General features: G+C 63.9%; 4 protein-coding genes across 4 annotated transcripts; 2 read left to right on the top strand and 2 right to left on the bottom strand.

Moving 5' to 3' along the window:
* Positions 1-102: 102 nt before the first annotated feature.
* On the top strand, positions 103-4349 carry JCM10292_006965 (uncharacterized protein; the record flags this gene model as incomplete). Its single annotated transcript, XM_076649694.1, has 15 exons — positions 103-1075; positions 1152-1386; positions 1447-1564; positions 1633-1721; positions 1781-1819; positions 1875-2003; positions 2063-2234; positions 2303-2599; positions 2663-2756; positions 2818-3073; positions 3139-3200; positions 3263-3513; positions 3580-3729; positions 3794-3963; positions 4028-4349. 15 exons carry the CDS (start codon positions 103-105, stop codon positions 4347-4349), a joined length of 3357 nt encoding a protein of 1118 aa, XP_076504684.1.
* A 2451-nt stretch (positions 4350-6800) lies between these two features.
* On the bottom strand, positions 6801-7892 carry JCM10292_006964 (uncharacterized protein; the record flags this gene model as incomplete). The annotated part of the gene is made up of 3 exons (XM_076649693.1): positions 6801-6830; positions 7350-7506; positions 7570-7892. The coding sequence occupies 3 exons, from the start codon at positions 7890-7892 to the stop codon at positions 6801-6803; spliced, it is 510 nt and encodes a 169-aa protein (XP_076504683.1).
* Positions 7893-8113: 221 nt separating this feature from the next.
* TAF1 (histone acetyltransferase) lies at positions 8114-12444 on the top strand (the record flags this gene model as incomplete). The annotated part of the gene is made up of 12 exons (XM_076649692.1): positions 8114-8768; positions 8835-9040; positions 9136-9254; positions 9316-9491; positions 9550-9761; positions 9854-10072; positions 10129-10224; positions 10285-10448; positions 10511-10760; positions 10842-11244; positions 11308-11857; positions 11931-12444. 12 exons carry the CDS (start codon positions 8114-8116, stop codon positions 12442-12444), a joined length of 3564 nt encoding a protein of 1187 aa, XP_076504682.1.
* A 278-nt stretch (positions 12445-12722) lies between these two features.
* NBP2 (adaptor protein NBP2) lies at positions 12723-14759 on the bottom strand (the record flags this gene model as incomplete). The annotated part of the gene is made up of 4 exons (XM_076649691.1): positions 12723-13025; positions 13097-13374; positions 13478-14170; positions 14690-14759. 4 exons carry the CDS (start codon positions 14757-14759, stop codon positions 12723-12725), a joined length of 1344 nt encoding a protein of 447 aa, XP_076504681.1.
* Between the last annotated feature and the right edge of the window lie 910 nt (positions 14760-15669).

The following is a 15669-nucleotide window of genomic DNA, read 5'->3' as shown; positions in this document are numbered from 1 at the left end:
GAACGTCTCCGCCGGGCCGATGATCTCGATGGTGCTGGCCGAGCGTCCGACTCTGCCTCGCTGAAGCTGCTGGGCAGGCCTGCGCGCGTGCGAAGCACCGCGATGCCGCACAGCCGAGGCGCACCACAGCCCTGCACGGCGCTGCCACCGTCCTCGACGCCGTCTCACCCCACACCCGACCTCGCCGCCTTCCTCGAATCGCTCCCGCTCCCCTGCTGCGTATTCGAGCATGCCAGCGTTGCACAGGACGACTATCTCGCACCTCCGAGCTACACCAACCCTGCGCTCGAGGCGCTGTTGACGCCGAGCCGCGCTGCCTCGCATGGGGTGGACCAGAGTGGTGCAGAGGCAGCACGCGCTGCTGGGACGCTGGGGACCACCTTCGTCGGGGCATTGACCCCTGAGACGCGGCAGGAGCTGCGCGACTGGCTCGTCGAAGGAGCCGCAGCCTCGTCGTCCACTCCGTCGTCGAGCGGATCGACTTCCGCCCCGAGACGACCTGCGCCAGCCGCTCGTCCTGCTCCGCCTCCATCCGCCAGCAGCCGACCATCGTTGAGCCACACCGCCTCGTCGAATCGTCACATCGCGCTCCAGCTCGACCCGCTTCTCTGGTTCCCCAAGAGTCGTTGGCGTGCAACCGTCTATCCCACCTTCACCATCCTTACGCTCGTTCCCAGCACCGAAACTACCGTCATAGGACCTCCAGATGCACTGCCTGACGGACCTACAGCCCCGTCAAAGACGGCGCTCGCTAAGGATGCCCCGTCCGCAATTCCCTCTCCCCCTGCGGACGGACCGCCCGCGCGACCGCCCCGCTCGACGTCGCATCCCTTCGACCCTGTCCCTCCCTCCGTCCTTCGCGCACGGCAGCGCCTCGCCACGGCTTCGCCTTCCTCGAACGCTGCAGTGCAAACGGAGCAAGTCGGCGAGCACGCCGTCGCCGCGTCGAGCGTGCTCGACGCAGATTCCGTCGAGGGGATCGCCTACATGGGATGGCACGCCCCGTTCGGCCTCTACCGCGTCAATCGCGAGCTGAGCCTTACGCAGGTGACGCCCAAATGGCGCGACACCGTCGGTTCGTCCAGCACCCGCGTCTTCCAAGCCGCGCGAGCCGACGCATGGCTGACGTTTCGCTCTCCTGTTGAGTACAGGCCTCGCCGAAGGCGTGCCGGACGACGCTTGGCCGGCGCGCATCCACCCTGAAGACCGCGAGCGCGTGATTGCGCACTACCAGCAGCTAGCGGCCGAGCTGCCCCTCGAGCGCGACGAGTACGAATTCCGCTGGGTCCCGCAGGGCGAGGGCGAGAGCGACAAGTGGTTCTTGAGCGTCATTGAGCCCATGGTGATCGGAGGGAGGCTCGAGGGATACTGCGGGTGCTTGCTCAAGTGCGTCGGTTGCACAGCGCGCTGTCGTACTTGACTGACCTGGCTGTGGCGCCGGCACAGCATCGATGAGCACAAGGCGCGACTTTCTTCGACCGAGAAGCGGGCGGCTCAGCTGCAAGCCGAGTATGCGATCCTGTCCGAGGCGTGCTCGGTCGGCCTGACACGGCACGCTCTCGACGTGCGTGCCTTCTGCGCTTGTACGAGGGGTTTCTTGCGCACTCGCTGACCTCGTTCCCCGGTGCGCAGGGAACGTTCATCACCGTCAACCGCGCTTGGCGCGAGATCACGCAAATCGACGGCGAAACGCCCCTCGAAAAGTGGAGAGATCAAGTGCAGTACGCCATTCTCGCCTCACTACTTTCTCGCCGACGACTGACACCTCCCCGTCTGGCAGCCCCGATGACCGCGACCGTGTGCTCGCTGCATGGGCGCAGTGCGTTAGACCGCAGCTTCGTTGCGTACCACAGCTGACATCACTCTGCCCGCAGCGCACTCGAATTTGTTGAGCCTATGACACTCCAGTTCCGCTGGAAGCACGGGACCGTCTCCCTCGTGCAGTGCTCGCCGAACCACCATGAGAAAGACAAGGCGACTGGGTGGATCGGGAGCGTCACCGAGTGAGCTTCGCATCGGTCCGAAATCGTCCTGCCCTCACTGACTGAATTGCCTGTCGCAGCGTTACGGCGCGTGCGCACGTCGAGGAGACGATGCTCAACCTTCTGAAGGAGCGCGAGTCGCGCGCGAAGGCCGAGGCGGAGCAGGCGGAGGAGCGGCGAAAGGTGGCTGTCGAGGAGAAGCGGCAGCAGGAGCTGCTCATCGACGTGACGAGCCACGAAATTCGCAACCCTGTGCGTTCTTGCGCCCTTCCGCGTTCCCGTCTCGCTCTTACTCAGAGCTGACGTACATTCTCTGGCAGATCTCGGCTATTCTGCAGAACGCCGAAGTCACTCGGTCCTCGCTTATCTCGCTGCGCGACAAGCTTGCCGCGCTTGGACGTGCCGGCAAGTTTCCACCCGATCTCGACGCGAAATTGCTCGACACGCTCGAGGAGGACGTTGAGGCGCTGGACGCCATCACCGAGTGCGGGCTCGCGCAAGAACGCATAGCGAACGACATTCTCGGGTTGGCGCAAATTCAGCTCAGCAAGTACAGCATCACGCCCGTCGAGTTCGATCTGGCGACCAGCTTGCGCAACATCTGCCGCATGTTCAAAGCAAGCTCCTACGCCTCTCAGCATGACGCAGCTGCTGCCGGACTAACCTGAAACGCCCTACAGACCGAGTGTCGGACGAAGGACATCAAGCTACAGCTTGTCGTTGGTTCTTCACTTGCTCGACTCGGGCCTCGCGCTCGCGTCTTTGCCGATCCAGGTGAGCACTTATTCAGTCTTTCGCAAAAAAGGAAAACGCTGAAGAATCGGGAGGTCCGCAGCCCGTCTTACCCAAGTTCTCGTCAACCTGCTCTCGAACGCCATTCGCTTCACGGCCAAGTCTGCTCAACGCGAAGTCACACTCGCCGTCGAAGTCTCGGCCAAAGCACCCGATCGAGACGCGCCGCTCATTCCGCCGCACGAGACTGAGTATCACATCGACAAGCGCCGGCCGATTTACCTCTTCTTCTCTGTCGAAGACACCGGGCCCGGCATGACGGAGGAGGAGACCGGGCGCTTGTTTGCCAAGTTCATGCAGTGCGCTCCTGACACGCCCCTGCAGTCGGTCTTCTGTGATTGCTGACCGTGTCTGGATGACACAGGGCTTCGCCTTTCACCCACACCGCTTGGGGCGGGAGTGGACTCGGGCTCTGGATTGCCCGCAGTGCGTTCTTCTACGGCACCATCGGTCTGTATCGCCCGCTGACTCGATAGCCGTTGATGCAGACCTGTGCGAGCTGCAGGCCGGCCGCATCGAGGTCTCGTCGACCGTTGGCAAGGGCTCCATCTTCCGCTGCTTCATCACGGCTCGCTCGGTGGATGCCGGACCAACCGAGGGCGCTGACAAGCCTGTACCGGTCATCGAAGGGATCACGGGACCGAACGCGGAACGCGGTGCGGCGCCCAAGGTCTTCTTGAGCGGTGGTGACGACGGGACGAAGGCGCCGCTGAGCGGTCTCAAGATCTTGTGCTGCGAAGTGCTTCATCTTTCGTTGCTTACGCTTTTGACCTGCGGGTGTTGATGCGCCCGATGCCGTTCGCAGGACAACCAGATCAATCGCACCGTCCTGCGGAAGCAGCTCGTCAAGGAGGGCTGTGAAGAGGTCTTCCTCGCTTGCGACGGCAGAGAAGGTCTCGAGATGTTCAAGGAGCGCGCGCCCGGCGGCATCGACTGTATCTTGATGGACATCGAGGTGCCTTTCTGCACGTTGCGTCTACACTTCAGCGTCCGCTAATTCCGGCAATTGGGCCACACAGATGCCCGTCATGGACGGTCTCGAAGCAACGCGTGTCATTCGCACGATGGAGCAGCAAGGTGAACGACGAGGTCGACAGCGCATTGTCGGCCTGACCGGGAACGCTCGCAACGCGCAAAAACAGGCCGCCCTCGATGCCGGGATGGACAACGTCGTGACCAAACCGTACAAGTGCGCCCGTGTGCTCAGTGACTCTTACAGCCAGACGTGAGCTCATGCGCTTCGCTTCTCACAGGGTACCCGAATTGGTCAGCCGCATTATCGGCGCCAGCGATCCCGACAGCGTCCCTGCCTCCCCGACCATTAAGGCACCGTCTTCTCCAGAACCGTCGGCCACCGCATCCTCAACCAGCCACCGCGAGCCGCTTGTCCCGCAAGAGACCAAGGACGCCGAGCCGCTCGTCCAGACCGACGACAAGGTTGCTGTGATCAATATTACTGGCGAGCCCGCTCTAAGCGAAGGAGGCGCAGAGAAGAAGGCCAAGACGATGTCGGCGCACGGAGGCGGGACGATTCTCCCATATTCGCAGGACCCGGAGGAAGCGCTCGAGCAATAGAGGGGGAGCGAGGGTGTTGCCCATGTATTGCTATCGGTGTTGTAGCGAGCCTTTGCCAGTAGAAGATGTCCTGTCATCATCGCGGTGAGTACCGTCCCTCCGGGTCTCGCACCGTCGCTGTTATGCTCAAGCTTCAAGCTTTGCTCACGCTTGCTCCTCAGCGCTGTTCTTCGCCATCTCACGGAGGGCTTGCTTCTCCGTTGATGGCTCTGCTGCTCAGCATCGCGTCCCACGTACTGCTGTGTGGTGTTTGCCGCTGTCGCGCTGATCCCGCGACGCCGCCGTTCGGCCCCGCGTCCACTGTCTCCTCTGCCGCGTCCGTCTTACTCCGCTCGGATCCTGTGAAGGGGGTCGGTCTCGCCTGGACAAAGGGGCTCGAGCGCCCCGTAGCACCGCCTGCAGGGCTGCACCGCCTTGGCTGGCTTTGCGCTTCTTTTGCCTGTGTGGCTCTTGTCAGCGGCTAGCTTACTTACGCTTGCGGCGTGACGGACCGTCGTAGGCGTCACAGCCGCCGGGCAGAGTGTCACGCTCATCCCTGCGAGATCACCGCGACCGTCCGCCTCTCGTGACTCCACTCGTGACCCTCGTCTTCTCCTTGCTCCGTCCCGTCATCTCCTTCCCCTCGCCAATCTCCTTCGCCCGGTCAGCCAGCTTGTTCAGGCTTGCCAGCTCGTTCACTCAGGAGCGGGCGTCATGCACCGGTCGCTTGAGTTCCACTCAACTGCGGCGAGCGGGGCATCGAGGGTGATCGACGACGAGCTCGCCGACTCACTAGGCTCGCGACACAAGGTCGAGGTGTGTTCAGCCGCCGCCGATGCGCTTACATGCTGTCGAGCTGACTGCTCCCACTCCCAGGACGTCAAGCGCGCCATCGAGCTCGAGCTGGGCGAAGGCTCGCCCTTCGACCTCTTCCGCGTCAACCCGAATGGCAGCATCGGCGACTCATTGCGTGCTACCAGCTGGGACGCGGTCGAATTCAACACCACTCTGCTCCCCGTACCCGTGTCCAGCGACTTCTCGCCGCCGACCCTTCGTCAGGAGACAGATTCGGGCTCCGCGTCCCTCGGAATGTCCTCGATCGCCCTCGAGACCGCGCTGCAGGATCGCAGCGAGGTCGATGGTTGCAAGCGCGTCCTGTCTCGATCGCGACGCACGACGGGCTCGCATTTGCACACACCACCATCGACCCGCCCGTCGAGCGTGCACAGCGAGGATAGTTCGGCAGGTCTGGGCGCTTTCTCGCCTGTTACGGTCCGAGGAGACGTCGGAAGAAACTCCAACACACGTCGTCGTGGGGCGGCGAGGCCCGCGGGAACTGCGACACCGCCGATTCGGTCGTCCAGCTGCTCGCGGAACACGCCGCCGACGGCGCCGGTCGGTGCGAGCGATCTCGAGACTCGTCTACACCGCGCTCAATCGCATCACCACTTGAGCGACTCTGTTGACGACGACGACGCGTACCTACCGCTCGCATCAACGTTCGCCGAATCGCCCAGCCCGGAGCCTTATTCCGCGCAAGTAGCCATCCCGCCTTCGTTCTCACCGACCTCGACGGCGAACGCAGTAAAGACTACCTCGCGGCGCCTTTTAGCCGTCACGAACGCTTTGCAGGCCCTTTCTGCGCAGGCGCCAGGTCGTAGAAGCGAGAGAGAGGAGCGATCGCAGAAGCCCAAGAGATCCAACGAGCGTAAGTTGGCTTCACGGCCCCTCACCATCCCCCTAGCTCAAAGATTTTGATGCCGGTACGCACGCAGGTCGCACAGGATGCCCGCGCCGGTCGCCGTCGACTTCGCGTCTGGCTTCTCCTGCTCGCCATCGTCCTTCCGTTTTTCCCGAGACCTCCCAACAGCGCCCGCTCTCGCCCTTCCCGCATCCGACCTTGGCACCTCGCTCGGGCTCTCTGGCGCCAAGTGCGCCCGTGCCATCGCGCCCGGTGCAGCAGCTCCGCTTCGCCGTTCCGCCTTCGCCCGCCGAACCCTCAGTCGGCGCGGTTTCCAGCCGTGCGCCTATCCATGCACCTCACACGCGCGTCGAGCCGGCACACGCTCCTTGGGTGACCGTCTCGGCACCGAAGGTCCAGTCTCAGCTTTCGACTCGTGTCTAGCTGTCGGGGCGTTCCGCGCGCTCGCCTTTTCCTCTTCTCCTCCGCCCCGCCGTTCATCCGACTCGGACCCCCTTAACGTTATTCCTCGCACCTTTCGCACCCACTCTCTGTCACTACCACCTCCTCGCACTTACGCTCACTCGCTCGCAAAAGTATCTTGCTCGTGCTCCTTGCCCTCACTCGGTTGTTCCGCGTCGCTCTCCCCTTTTTCTCGCACCTCTCAATCCCAAAGTTGCACTCGTCCAACGCCACTGTCTATCTTTCTATATGTGCAGCGAGACTTGGCCTGCAAAGCGGCAATTTCTCACTCTCACTAAAGGGCCGAATGTCGAGCACTGGCACAGGAGTCAGATCGGCCCGATGTCCAATTGTGCGGCCTTTGCAGCAAAGCACTCAGATGTGTAAGCAGGTGTGTAAGACAATGGGAGGCTTTGCGCAGACCAATGTCGACTCTTTTCTCTGCCGCGCGGATGGAAAGTCAAGGAAAGGTGGTTTGCCATTATCATCATGCGGGAAAGGGCCGCAGCCTGGTGCGGTACTCTCGTGAGAGTTGACTGATGCGGAGTGTAAGGTTGTCCCGATGGATAGTGCAGGATCCCGCAACGTCGACGACGGTCTTGAAGCGCGACGGCGCGAAAGGGTCCGCAGGATTGAATTCCTTGTCCCCGAGGCACGCAAACAGAGACCTGAGCCAGGTCGCGGATATCATACTGGGGTTGCATGGCGGGAAGGCACCCGAACACGTAGCAAGCGGGTTCAAGGCGTGACTCGATGCCACCGAGACTGCCAGGAGTTTGAGCTCGTTTTTCAATTGAGGCTGGGACAAGCAATTCTTTCAGTCCAGCATGCACCGCGTTGCTGCATTCATGCCCGACTGGAGCAAGAGGTTGACGCACCAGCTTCTGGTGCCAATCGTTGCGAACCTTGACAACCTTGTCGAGATCGGGGAGATGAATGATCTTCAGGCCGGTGTCAAACAGCAGATTGCGGTCATTGACGACAGTCGCCAGCAAGAATGCGAGCGTCGGTGACTGGTTGCGGTAGAGACGCTCGCTACGACGATTGATTTCCGCAGTCAGCGCAACGGTTCGAATCCGCACAGCGAGGCGAGCGCACTAGATCTTGCCCCGCAGGGCCAATCTACCGACAGGACTGTCGAACTTGTCAACGAGCCTTGCAAGCGTCTCCCATGCGGCAATCTGTGTATCCGTGGTCAAGAGGGTGGCGGTGCCTTGATCGTCCCCCTCGAGCAGCTGGAGGAACGGCTTGATGTCCTTCTCGGTCTCGTGCAGGTCGAGGACAGCATCCGCAGTCTTGTCCGGAGCAGGAAGCGAGAGCAGGTCGGCGAAGACGCGAGATCCGACGACGAGAGCAGCGCGCGACACCTCGAGGACTACGGGCGGCGAGTCTGCGCTGCGCAGCTGCACCTTGTCGCTCATGCTGGCGCTGTGCTGCTTCGGCTCGAGCAAGCGGAGTGACGGGTTCGAGGCAGACCTTGGCTGGCTTCCCTCTTGACCGCGACTTGCCACCTTCGACTCGCTCGGGCGAGCACGCGGAGGCGTTCACTGCTCAACAAGGGGACAGGAGACTGCGCAGAGCCCGTCCTAGCCTGCCCCGCGCCGCGTGCGCCGCTCCCTCGTCCTCATCGCTGCCGCCAGTCATGGACGCCGACATCGCCTCGACGCTCTCCGGATTTGCCCTGGGCGAGGTCCTGAGCTCGCTCGACCTCGACGCGAGCGCCCTCGGCGCCGTCCAGAGCCAGCTCGGCATCAAGCGCAACGCCGCTCTCAACCGCGACTCGATCTACGCCGACCGCTTTGCCGACGACGGCCTCGACGACGACGACGACGATGGCGACCTCGAGGACGACCGCGAGGACATCGAGGCCCTCATCGACCGCGAGATGCGCGAGGAGAAGGGCGTCGCCGCAGCGGGGCGAGCGGGTGGTGCAGCGGGGGCGGGAGCGGCAGCAAAGGGCAAGGGCAAGGCGCTCCTGCGCGGCGAGGAGGACGACTTTGACGAGGACTATGACGGAGACGAGGGCATGGAGGTCGCAGCCACCGTCGCCGTCAAGGAGGAGCCCGCAGACGCAGACGACCTCTTCAGCGCTGCACCTTCACCAGCGCCCGGCCTAGCGGCGGCACGCCCTCCTCCACCACCATTACAAGTCGAGAAGCTCGCACCACCTCCCGCAAAAAAGGTCGATGTCAAGGACCTGTTCCCCTCGTTCGAGCCGGGCAAGACGCTGGACTTTACAGAGCTATTTGGCACGCGTCCTCGCAAGAAGCGGCGCGTGGTCACCGAGGGCGTCAAGCGTGCGTATCCTCGTAGTCTCTTCACCTTCCTGACCAGAGCGCGCTGACCTGTACCATGCATTGCAGTCGCCCTCCCCACCCTCTCCGAAGTCCCTCGCGGCCGTTCCTCGCGCGACGCCCTTCTCGCGCCCCTGCGGCCGCTCCCGCCCTCCCGAGACGAGCACGTCAAGCAGCTTCTCCTCCAGGCGCGCGCAGAGTCGATGCGCGAATCGGGCCAGGCGGCGGCGGATGACGAGGGGAGCGAGGACGAGGAGCTGAGAAAGGCGGTAGAGGTGCGTTGGCTTTTCGCCACAGTATGCTCGCCCGGAAGTGCGCCCACCGGTGCCGGGAACGCTCGGACCCGTGAGCTGACGACCGTCATTCGCAGCGCGTCAACCGGCGCAGCAAGGCGAAGTGGCGAATGCCGCGCGACGACCGGGCGTTCGACCTCGCCGAGCTCGACGAGTGGGAAGACCGAATCGTGTGGGGCGAGTCGAAGCCCACAGCGTACGTTTCACGCCAATCGCGCGGATGCCGAGACTAGCTGCTAAGCGCGCCCATTGCACAGCCTTTCGTCCGCCTTCCCCGACCCGCTCAAACATCGCAACGCACTTTTTGACCAGGGCGACTGGGTCAAATCGATTCTGTGGGACGGCGAGAACCCGGCGCGCGCCGAGTACTTCACCAAACTCAATCTCAACTTCAACGACACGCAGATGTTGCTCGAGGTGCAGGAGCCCAAGGGTGAGCCCACTCCGCTTCCTCCGCGGTCCCTCACAGCTTGCTGACGTGTCGCATGCAGTCGAGGCGCCCGTCAAGATCGTCCCGCCGATCAACGCGCTCGGGTCCGCGGCGATGCTCGCGCCCCGCGACGAGACGCTCGACCCGTTCAACCTCTCGAACGACCGCGAGTACGAAGTGCCCAAGGAGCAGAAGCGCCAGGTCATCCGGCAGACGTTTGGTGCTCTCGAGGTCGTGCATGCATACCCGGCTCAGAAACTGCAGTTGCCGTTCGTAAGTGATATTTCTTGCGTGCGCTCGGCAGCCTTGTCAGCTGGCGGGCTCTTCGTTGAGTACAAATCACTCAAACTTTCGACCCGCTACAGTACAAGACGCGCTTGTCGAAGGAGGACACGCGCTCGTTCCATCGCCCGGCACTCCAGTTCCCGCAGAATGTCCCCATCCAATTCACCAAGGTGCGGAGCAAGAAGAAGAAGGACAAGCACGGGCGCAAGATCAAGAAGAGCGAGGGTGCGGAAGCGATGCGCGGCATGCAGGACATCACGCTCAAGGACACGAGCAACTTTGTGCTGTGGGAGTACTCGGTTCGTGTATTTTCTCTTGACTTGTCGTGCGCTCGTCCTGACTTTGAGATGCGCAGGAGGAGCACCCGCCCATCATCTCGAACGTCGGCATGGGCAGCATCATCGTCAACTACTACCGCAAGACCAAGCCCGAAGACACGTTCATCCCGCACGTGCGTCGCATACCTCTCATCCGCTTATGCACAAATAGCTGACATTCTACGAAAACACAGCTCGAGGTCGGCCAGCCCCTCCTGCTCGAAGGGACCGACGAGTCGCCTTTCAAGATGTTCGGCACGGTCAACCCGGGGCAGACGGTCACGACGCTCTACAACAACCTCATTCGCGCGCCGCTGTTCAAGCATCAACCGCCCGAGACCGACTTCCTTGTCGTTCGGTGGGCTGACGACAAGCAGCCGTTCTGAGTGACCAGCTTGAGCTGACGCCTTCGCCCTCCAGCACCACCATCGACGGCGAGACGCAGTACTTCATCCGCTCGATTCCGCACATGTATGTCGTCGGGCAGACGTACCCGCAGACCGAGGTGCCCGGCCCGCACTCGCGCAAGGTGACGACGCTGCAGAAGAACCGCCTCATGACGATCGCGTTCAAGCTCGTCGCCAAGAACAAGGACTCGCGCATCAAGGTGCATCGCTTGACGAGGTACTTCCCCGACCACAACGACCTGCAGATGCGCCAGAAGCTCAAGGTGCGATCCGGTTCCTACGCCCTGTCGCGCTCTCCCGCTCTGATGTGAGCAGCGCTGATTTCTCGCCTATCGACCTCTCAGGAATTCATGGAGTTCGTGCGCAAGGGCGACAATCAGGGCTTCTGGATGATCAAGCCGTCGGTGCACGTTCCGAACGAGCTCGAGATGCTCAAGATGGCCGAGCCCGAAACGGTCTGTCTCGCCGAGTCGATGCAGGTCGGCTTGCGCACACTGCAGGACGCGGGTTACACCAACGGCGCCGAGGAAGGCGGCGCAGGCGACGACGACTCGAAGCTCGACACGGAGCAGCAGCTCGCGCCGTGGATCACGACCAAGAACTTTGTCAACGCCAACGCTAACAAGGCCATGCTTAAGCTGCACGGCGAAGGCGACCCGACTGGTCGTGGCGAGGCGTTCAGCTTCTTGCGCGTGAGCATGAAGGACATCTTCCTGCGCGCGGGCGAGACGATGGAGGAGCGCCTCGGTACGTCTCATTTCGCTAGGCCAAACTCTTCCGCTCCTCTTGCTGACACGCGCGCGGTTACAGCCGAGATGTCGAACCGTCCGAAGTCGGCCCACAAGTACAACGTGCAGGAGCAGCAGGACATCTACAAGGAGGAGATCGCGCGCATTTGGAAGGCGCAGTGGGACGCGCTCTCGGCCGCGCGCGAGCCGCTCCTGACGCAGGAGGACGAGGACCGCCATCGCGGCCGCATCGCTGCCGCCAAGAAGGCGAGTGTGAAGGCCGGCGCTGGCGCCGCTTCCGCTGCCGACACGCCCGCGTCCGCGTCGGGCACGCCTGCTGCGCTTCGCGCAGGGACGCCTGGCAGCCGCGCTGGCTCGGTCGATCTCGACGACGGTGCGAGCGTGGCAAGCGGGCGCGCAGGCGGCGGCGCGGCGGGCGGCGCGACGGGCAAGGCCAAGACGCTGCGGATCAAGCGCCTCGTCGGCGGCGTGTGGCAGACCGAGATTGTGCGCGACCCGGGCGTCATCAAGGCGTACGTGCACCAGCGCGGCGTCATTGACGAGGAGAAGCTCGAGGCAGACGAGCTGCTTCCGTCAGACGACGAGAGCAAGAACGAGCGGCGCAAGAAGCGGTGCGTTCTCCCTCCTCCCCTCGTATCGGCATTTCCTTCGCATTACTGACTCGACTTTTTGTGCGGCACACAGCCTCAAGGAGCAGCTCGAGAAGCTCAAGCGCAACCAGGAGCGTCGTCTTGCGCGCAAGAACGCCAAGCTCGGCATCGCGCCTGGACAGATCGGCGTCGGCGGCAAGAAGAACGTCAAGACGGAGACGACGCGCATCTGCGGCAACTGCGGGCAGCGCGGCCACATGAAGACGTCGCGCAAGCTGTGCCCCCGGTGGGCCGAGTTCAACCAGCCCAAGAACACCGACACGAGCGCCGCGCTTCCGACGACGTTTGGCGGTGGACTCGCCCTCCCGCCGATGGGTGCTGCCGGCGCGTCGACGCCCAAGCCCGCCAAGCCGCCGAAGCCGTCCAAGCCGGGCGCGCTCAAGGTCAAGCTCACGGGCTCGACCCCTGCCGGTACCGCAGGCTCGCCTCCCGCAGCTGCTCCGGCTACCGACTCGGCTGCGGCGACTCCTGCACCTTCGACCGACGCAAGCGCGCAACCGCCTCCTCCGCCCGGAGCGGTGCCCGGCGCTGCTGGTCCTGCCGCTTGAGGCTGCTCTCCAGCTGGCGTCTTCGGATCCCTCGGCATGGCTACTCCTCGCCTTCCCCGCGTCTTCTGTCTACATTTCCTTCGTCCCCGCTGTTGGATTAGTCGCAATCAGCATCGTATATGTCGCTTCTTCGCGGAAGTCACAGGCATGTCATTCTCCCGCACTCGGCGAAGCTCTGTGAATGAGAAAGGCAAATCTGGTGATACAGGCGCGCTCGGAAGCGGCGATAAGGGAAAGCGGAAGGGATTCGAATGGAAAGATATGGGTAGGAGACGCCCTCAGGCCTTGACCGCAGCGGTCTCCGCTACGCCATCTGCGTGTGCTGGAGCAGTGGGCAGCACGTCCTCTTCTCCTCGCAGCTCGGCCGTCTTCCCGTCCTTCTGCACCGCACTCACGTCACCCTCGCTTGATGCCGCGCCCGTATCGGTGTCGCCCTCAGCGGGCTGCGACGTAGGGTGGCCCTCCTCGGACCACTCGCCCTCGACGACGTGCGGATGCGCCTCGACCAGCTCGAGGTAATTCTCCGGGACGAGGCCGACTTCGCCAGTCAGCTGCGAGGAGACGATGCGCCCTGCTTGGACCTGCAGCCACGCACGAGACCCAGATGCGTCAGTACCGTCAACCGTAAGCAGGGTAGAGCTTTGCAACGCACCCATCCTGCGCACTGCCGCTCGAACACCGACACGAGCTCGCCCGCCTCGAGCCTCATTTCCGTGTCGAGCTCTGGCTCGAAAGGGTACATCGCCGCATAAACGCCCGGAACAAACTCTCCGAGCTCTGGCCCTTCGCCGTCTTCGTCGCCGTACGCGAGCCCGCCGTCGGCTTCGGGGTCGTGGAACGCGTAGGCGTCGGGAGAGGAGGAGGACGAGTCGGAGAGATCGGAGGCGGGCGGGAAGTCGGAGGCGTGCGTCGTGACGAAGCCCCAGTGAACTGCAAAAAGGTGAGCAGAGTGTCAGAGTCTTCTGGTACCAGGCATTCGTCCGTGACCAGCAAGCTCGTCGATGGACCGGAACGGCCCGAGAACGAGACTCACATCCGCTCCCCGGTCCGACCGCCGACCCACCGCCCAGCCCATCCTCGCTATCCCAGCTCGAGCGCTTCCCACCGCCCAGTCCACCACCGGCGCGAAACCTCCGCTCGCGCTCGCGCTCCTCCTCCTCCTCCTCCGGTAGTGGACGCCCTTCGAACCGCGGGTCGTCGGGCGGGAACGCATAGTCGCGGATGACGAGGGGCGCCTCGTGCGGTGCTGCAGCACGCGCAGGAGTGCTCCACTCGCTCGCTGCCGCCTCTTCTGCTGCTCCCGCCCGACTCGGATCTGCGGCTTCTCCCACTCCTCCTGCCGCGGCGCGCTCGTCCTCCTCCTCGGCCGCAGCGCCATCTGCGACCTCGTCCTCCGGGATGCGCGGACTCGCCGGCGCCGTCGACCCGCCCGTGCCGGTCCCCTGCGTCGACACGCTCAAGCGGCGCGGGTCCTGCGCTACGCCAGCGCCGCCCGCACTGCTCCCAGCGCCGAGGGAGGCCGAGAGGCGCGAGACGGAAGACGAGGAGCGCGGGCGGTAGGACGAGGGAGGGCGAGAAAGCGACGGGGGCCGCGAGGGCGGGCGCGAGGGCGGGCGCGGCGAGACGGGCGGCGGCGTCGCGGCACGCGCAGAGTCGCTGGAGGGAGGGGTCGAGGTCGTGTCGATGGAGGGGAGGATAGTTGACGCGGACGACGTGGCACTTGAGGCTGGAGTTGAAGAAGTCGTGGGCGCGGTAGAGATGGGTGGGAGGTGGGTGTGTTTGGCTGCGCTTGCAGTTGGCGGCGTGTCGCCTCCAGCTACATCTCCTGCTGCGCTTGCCGCAGATGATGCCGCTGAACCCGTGACTGCACCACTCTCGCTAGATGGGACGGCGGCGGCGGCTCGAGGGCCCGCAGCTGTTTCGCCTGAGGTGTTGTCAGTACCGGTTACCTCGTGACGGAATCTCGTGTGCTAGGCTCTGGCAAGTGCGTGCGAGGCAACGTCTCCGAGATGCTGTGGCGAGTTCCAGCGTTGTCGCCGCAGGGTCACGGGAGCGGCGACAGTGTCAGCAAGTCGACGCCGCGCCGACTAGCCTCGTGCGTTTGTGCAGCCGCTGCTGTGTGTCCATCGAGTAGCCCAGGCCCCCGCCTCGTCCATCCAGTGGCGGTGTCGGCGTGTTGAGCGAGTGTTTGGACGGAGGAGTCCGATGCATGCGATTACAGCAAGACGGCGCATCGAAGACTGACCGCCTGGCTCTGGCCGCTGCAATGCAGCGTGTGCGGGTGCTGGCGGGTCCGGCGGGGCGGCCTGGGCCATGGCTGCAGAGCGTCGTGGGTCTCGTGAGCGGGAGTTGGTGGGGCGACGGGACCGCGGGCGCTGCTGCTGGCTCTGGCGGGGTCAAAGTGCTGTGTACGGTCTACTGGGCGGTGTCGAGTAGCACAGAGTCGCTCAGGCGCTTCAGGCGGGGTTGCCGGAGTCGCGAGTCGTCCGGGGGAGGCGGCGGAGATCGACGGCGACGACGATGAAGTGGCTTCTCCCGAGCAGCGAGAGCGGGGCAGACTGGCAGTGCAGCATGCAGCCTTAGTGTATTGCAGAGGCGGGCTAATCCATTTCCAGGCTCTCCCGTTGACGCAGCCAACCCGCCATCCTCGCCCCTCAGGCAGTGCTTCTTCCTCCTCTTCGCTTGACGCCCGCGCCAGATCTGCCAGAGCGTCCGAATGGTCGAGACTCGTTTAAGCGAGAGCCACGCGCACAGCTCCATCGAGCCGGCGCGCGCTTTCCTCGCCGCCGCGGCCTCGAACCAGCCTCCTCTGCTCCTGCCCAAAGCGGCCACACCGCTCAGCCTCTCGCTCGCGCTCTCCTGTTCTGTGCCTCGCTGCCCCGCCCAGATCCGGGTCCCGACCAGGCTCGAGGTCTGCTCGATTGCTCCAAGCCACCCGCGCCCGTCCTCTTTTCGGCCGACCGCATCGCGACCTCGAAATTGCCGTCTCTCCTCCCTGCTGCCACCACTGCTGCCGAGCTTGCTGCTGGTCCTGCTGCCTGTGCTTGACACGCTTCGTCTGATCCAACCGTCGGCAGTGCTGCTCGAGCAGGTCCTCGAGCAACCAGTCGTCCTCGCCCACCCGGCACCAACACTCCTTTCTCCCTTCCCGCCGCGCTCGCGCTAGTCCGCCAGCCTCCCTCGACGTCGCCGTCGACGACACGAGCAAACGCCTCTCTCTCTCAT

The sequence above is a fragment of the Rhodotorula paludigena genome, assembly GCF_050403205.1.
Source record: "Rhodotorula paludigena JCM10292 DNA, Rt_paludigena_JCM10292v1_ctg27, whole genome shotgun sequence".
NCBI lineage: Eukaryota > Fungi > Basidiomycota > Microbotryomycetes > Sporidiobolales > Sporidiobolaceae > Rhodotorula > Rhodotorula paludigena.
This window is presented reverse-complemented; position numbering and strand designations above follow the sequence as displayed.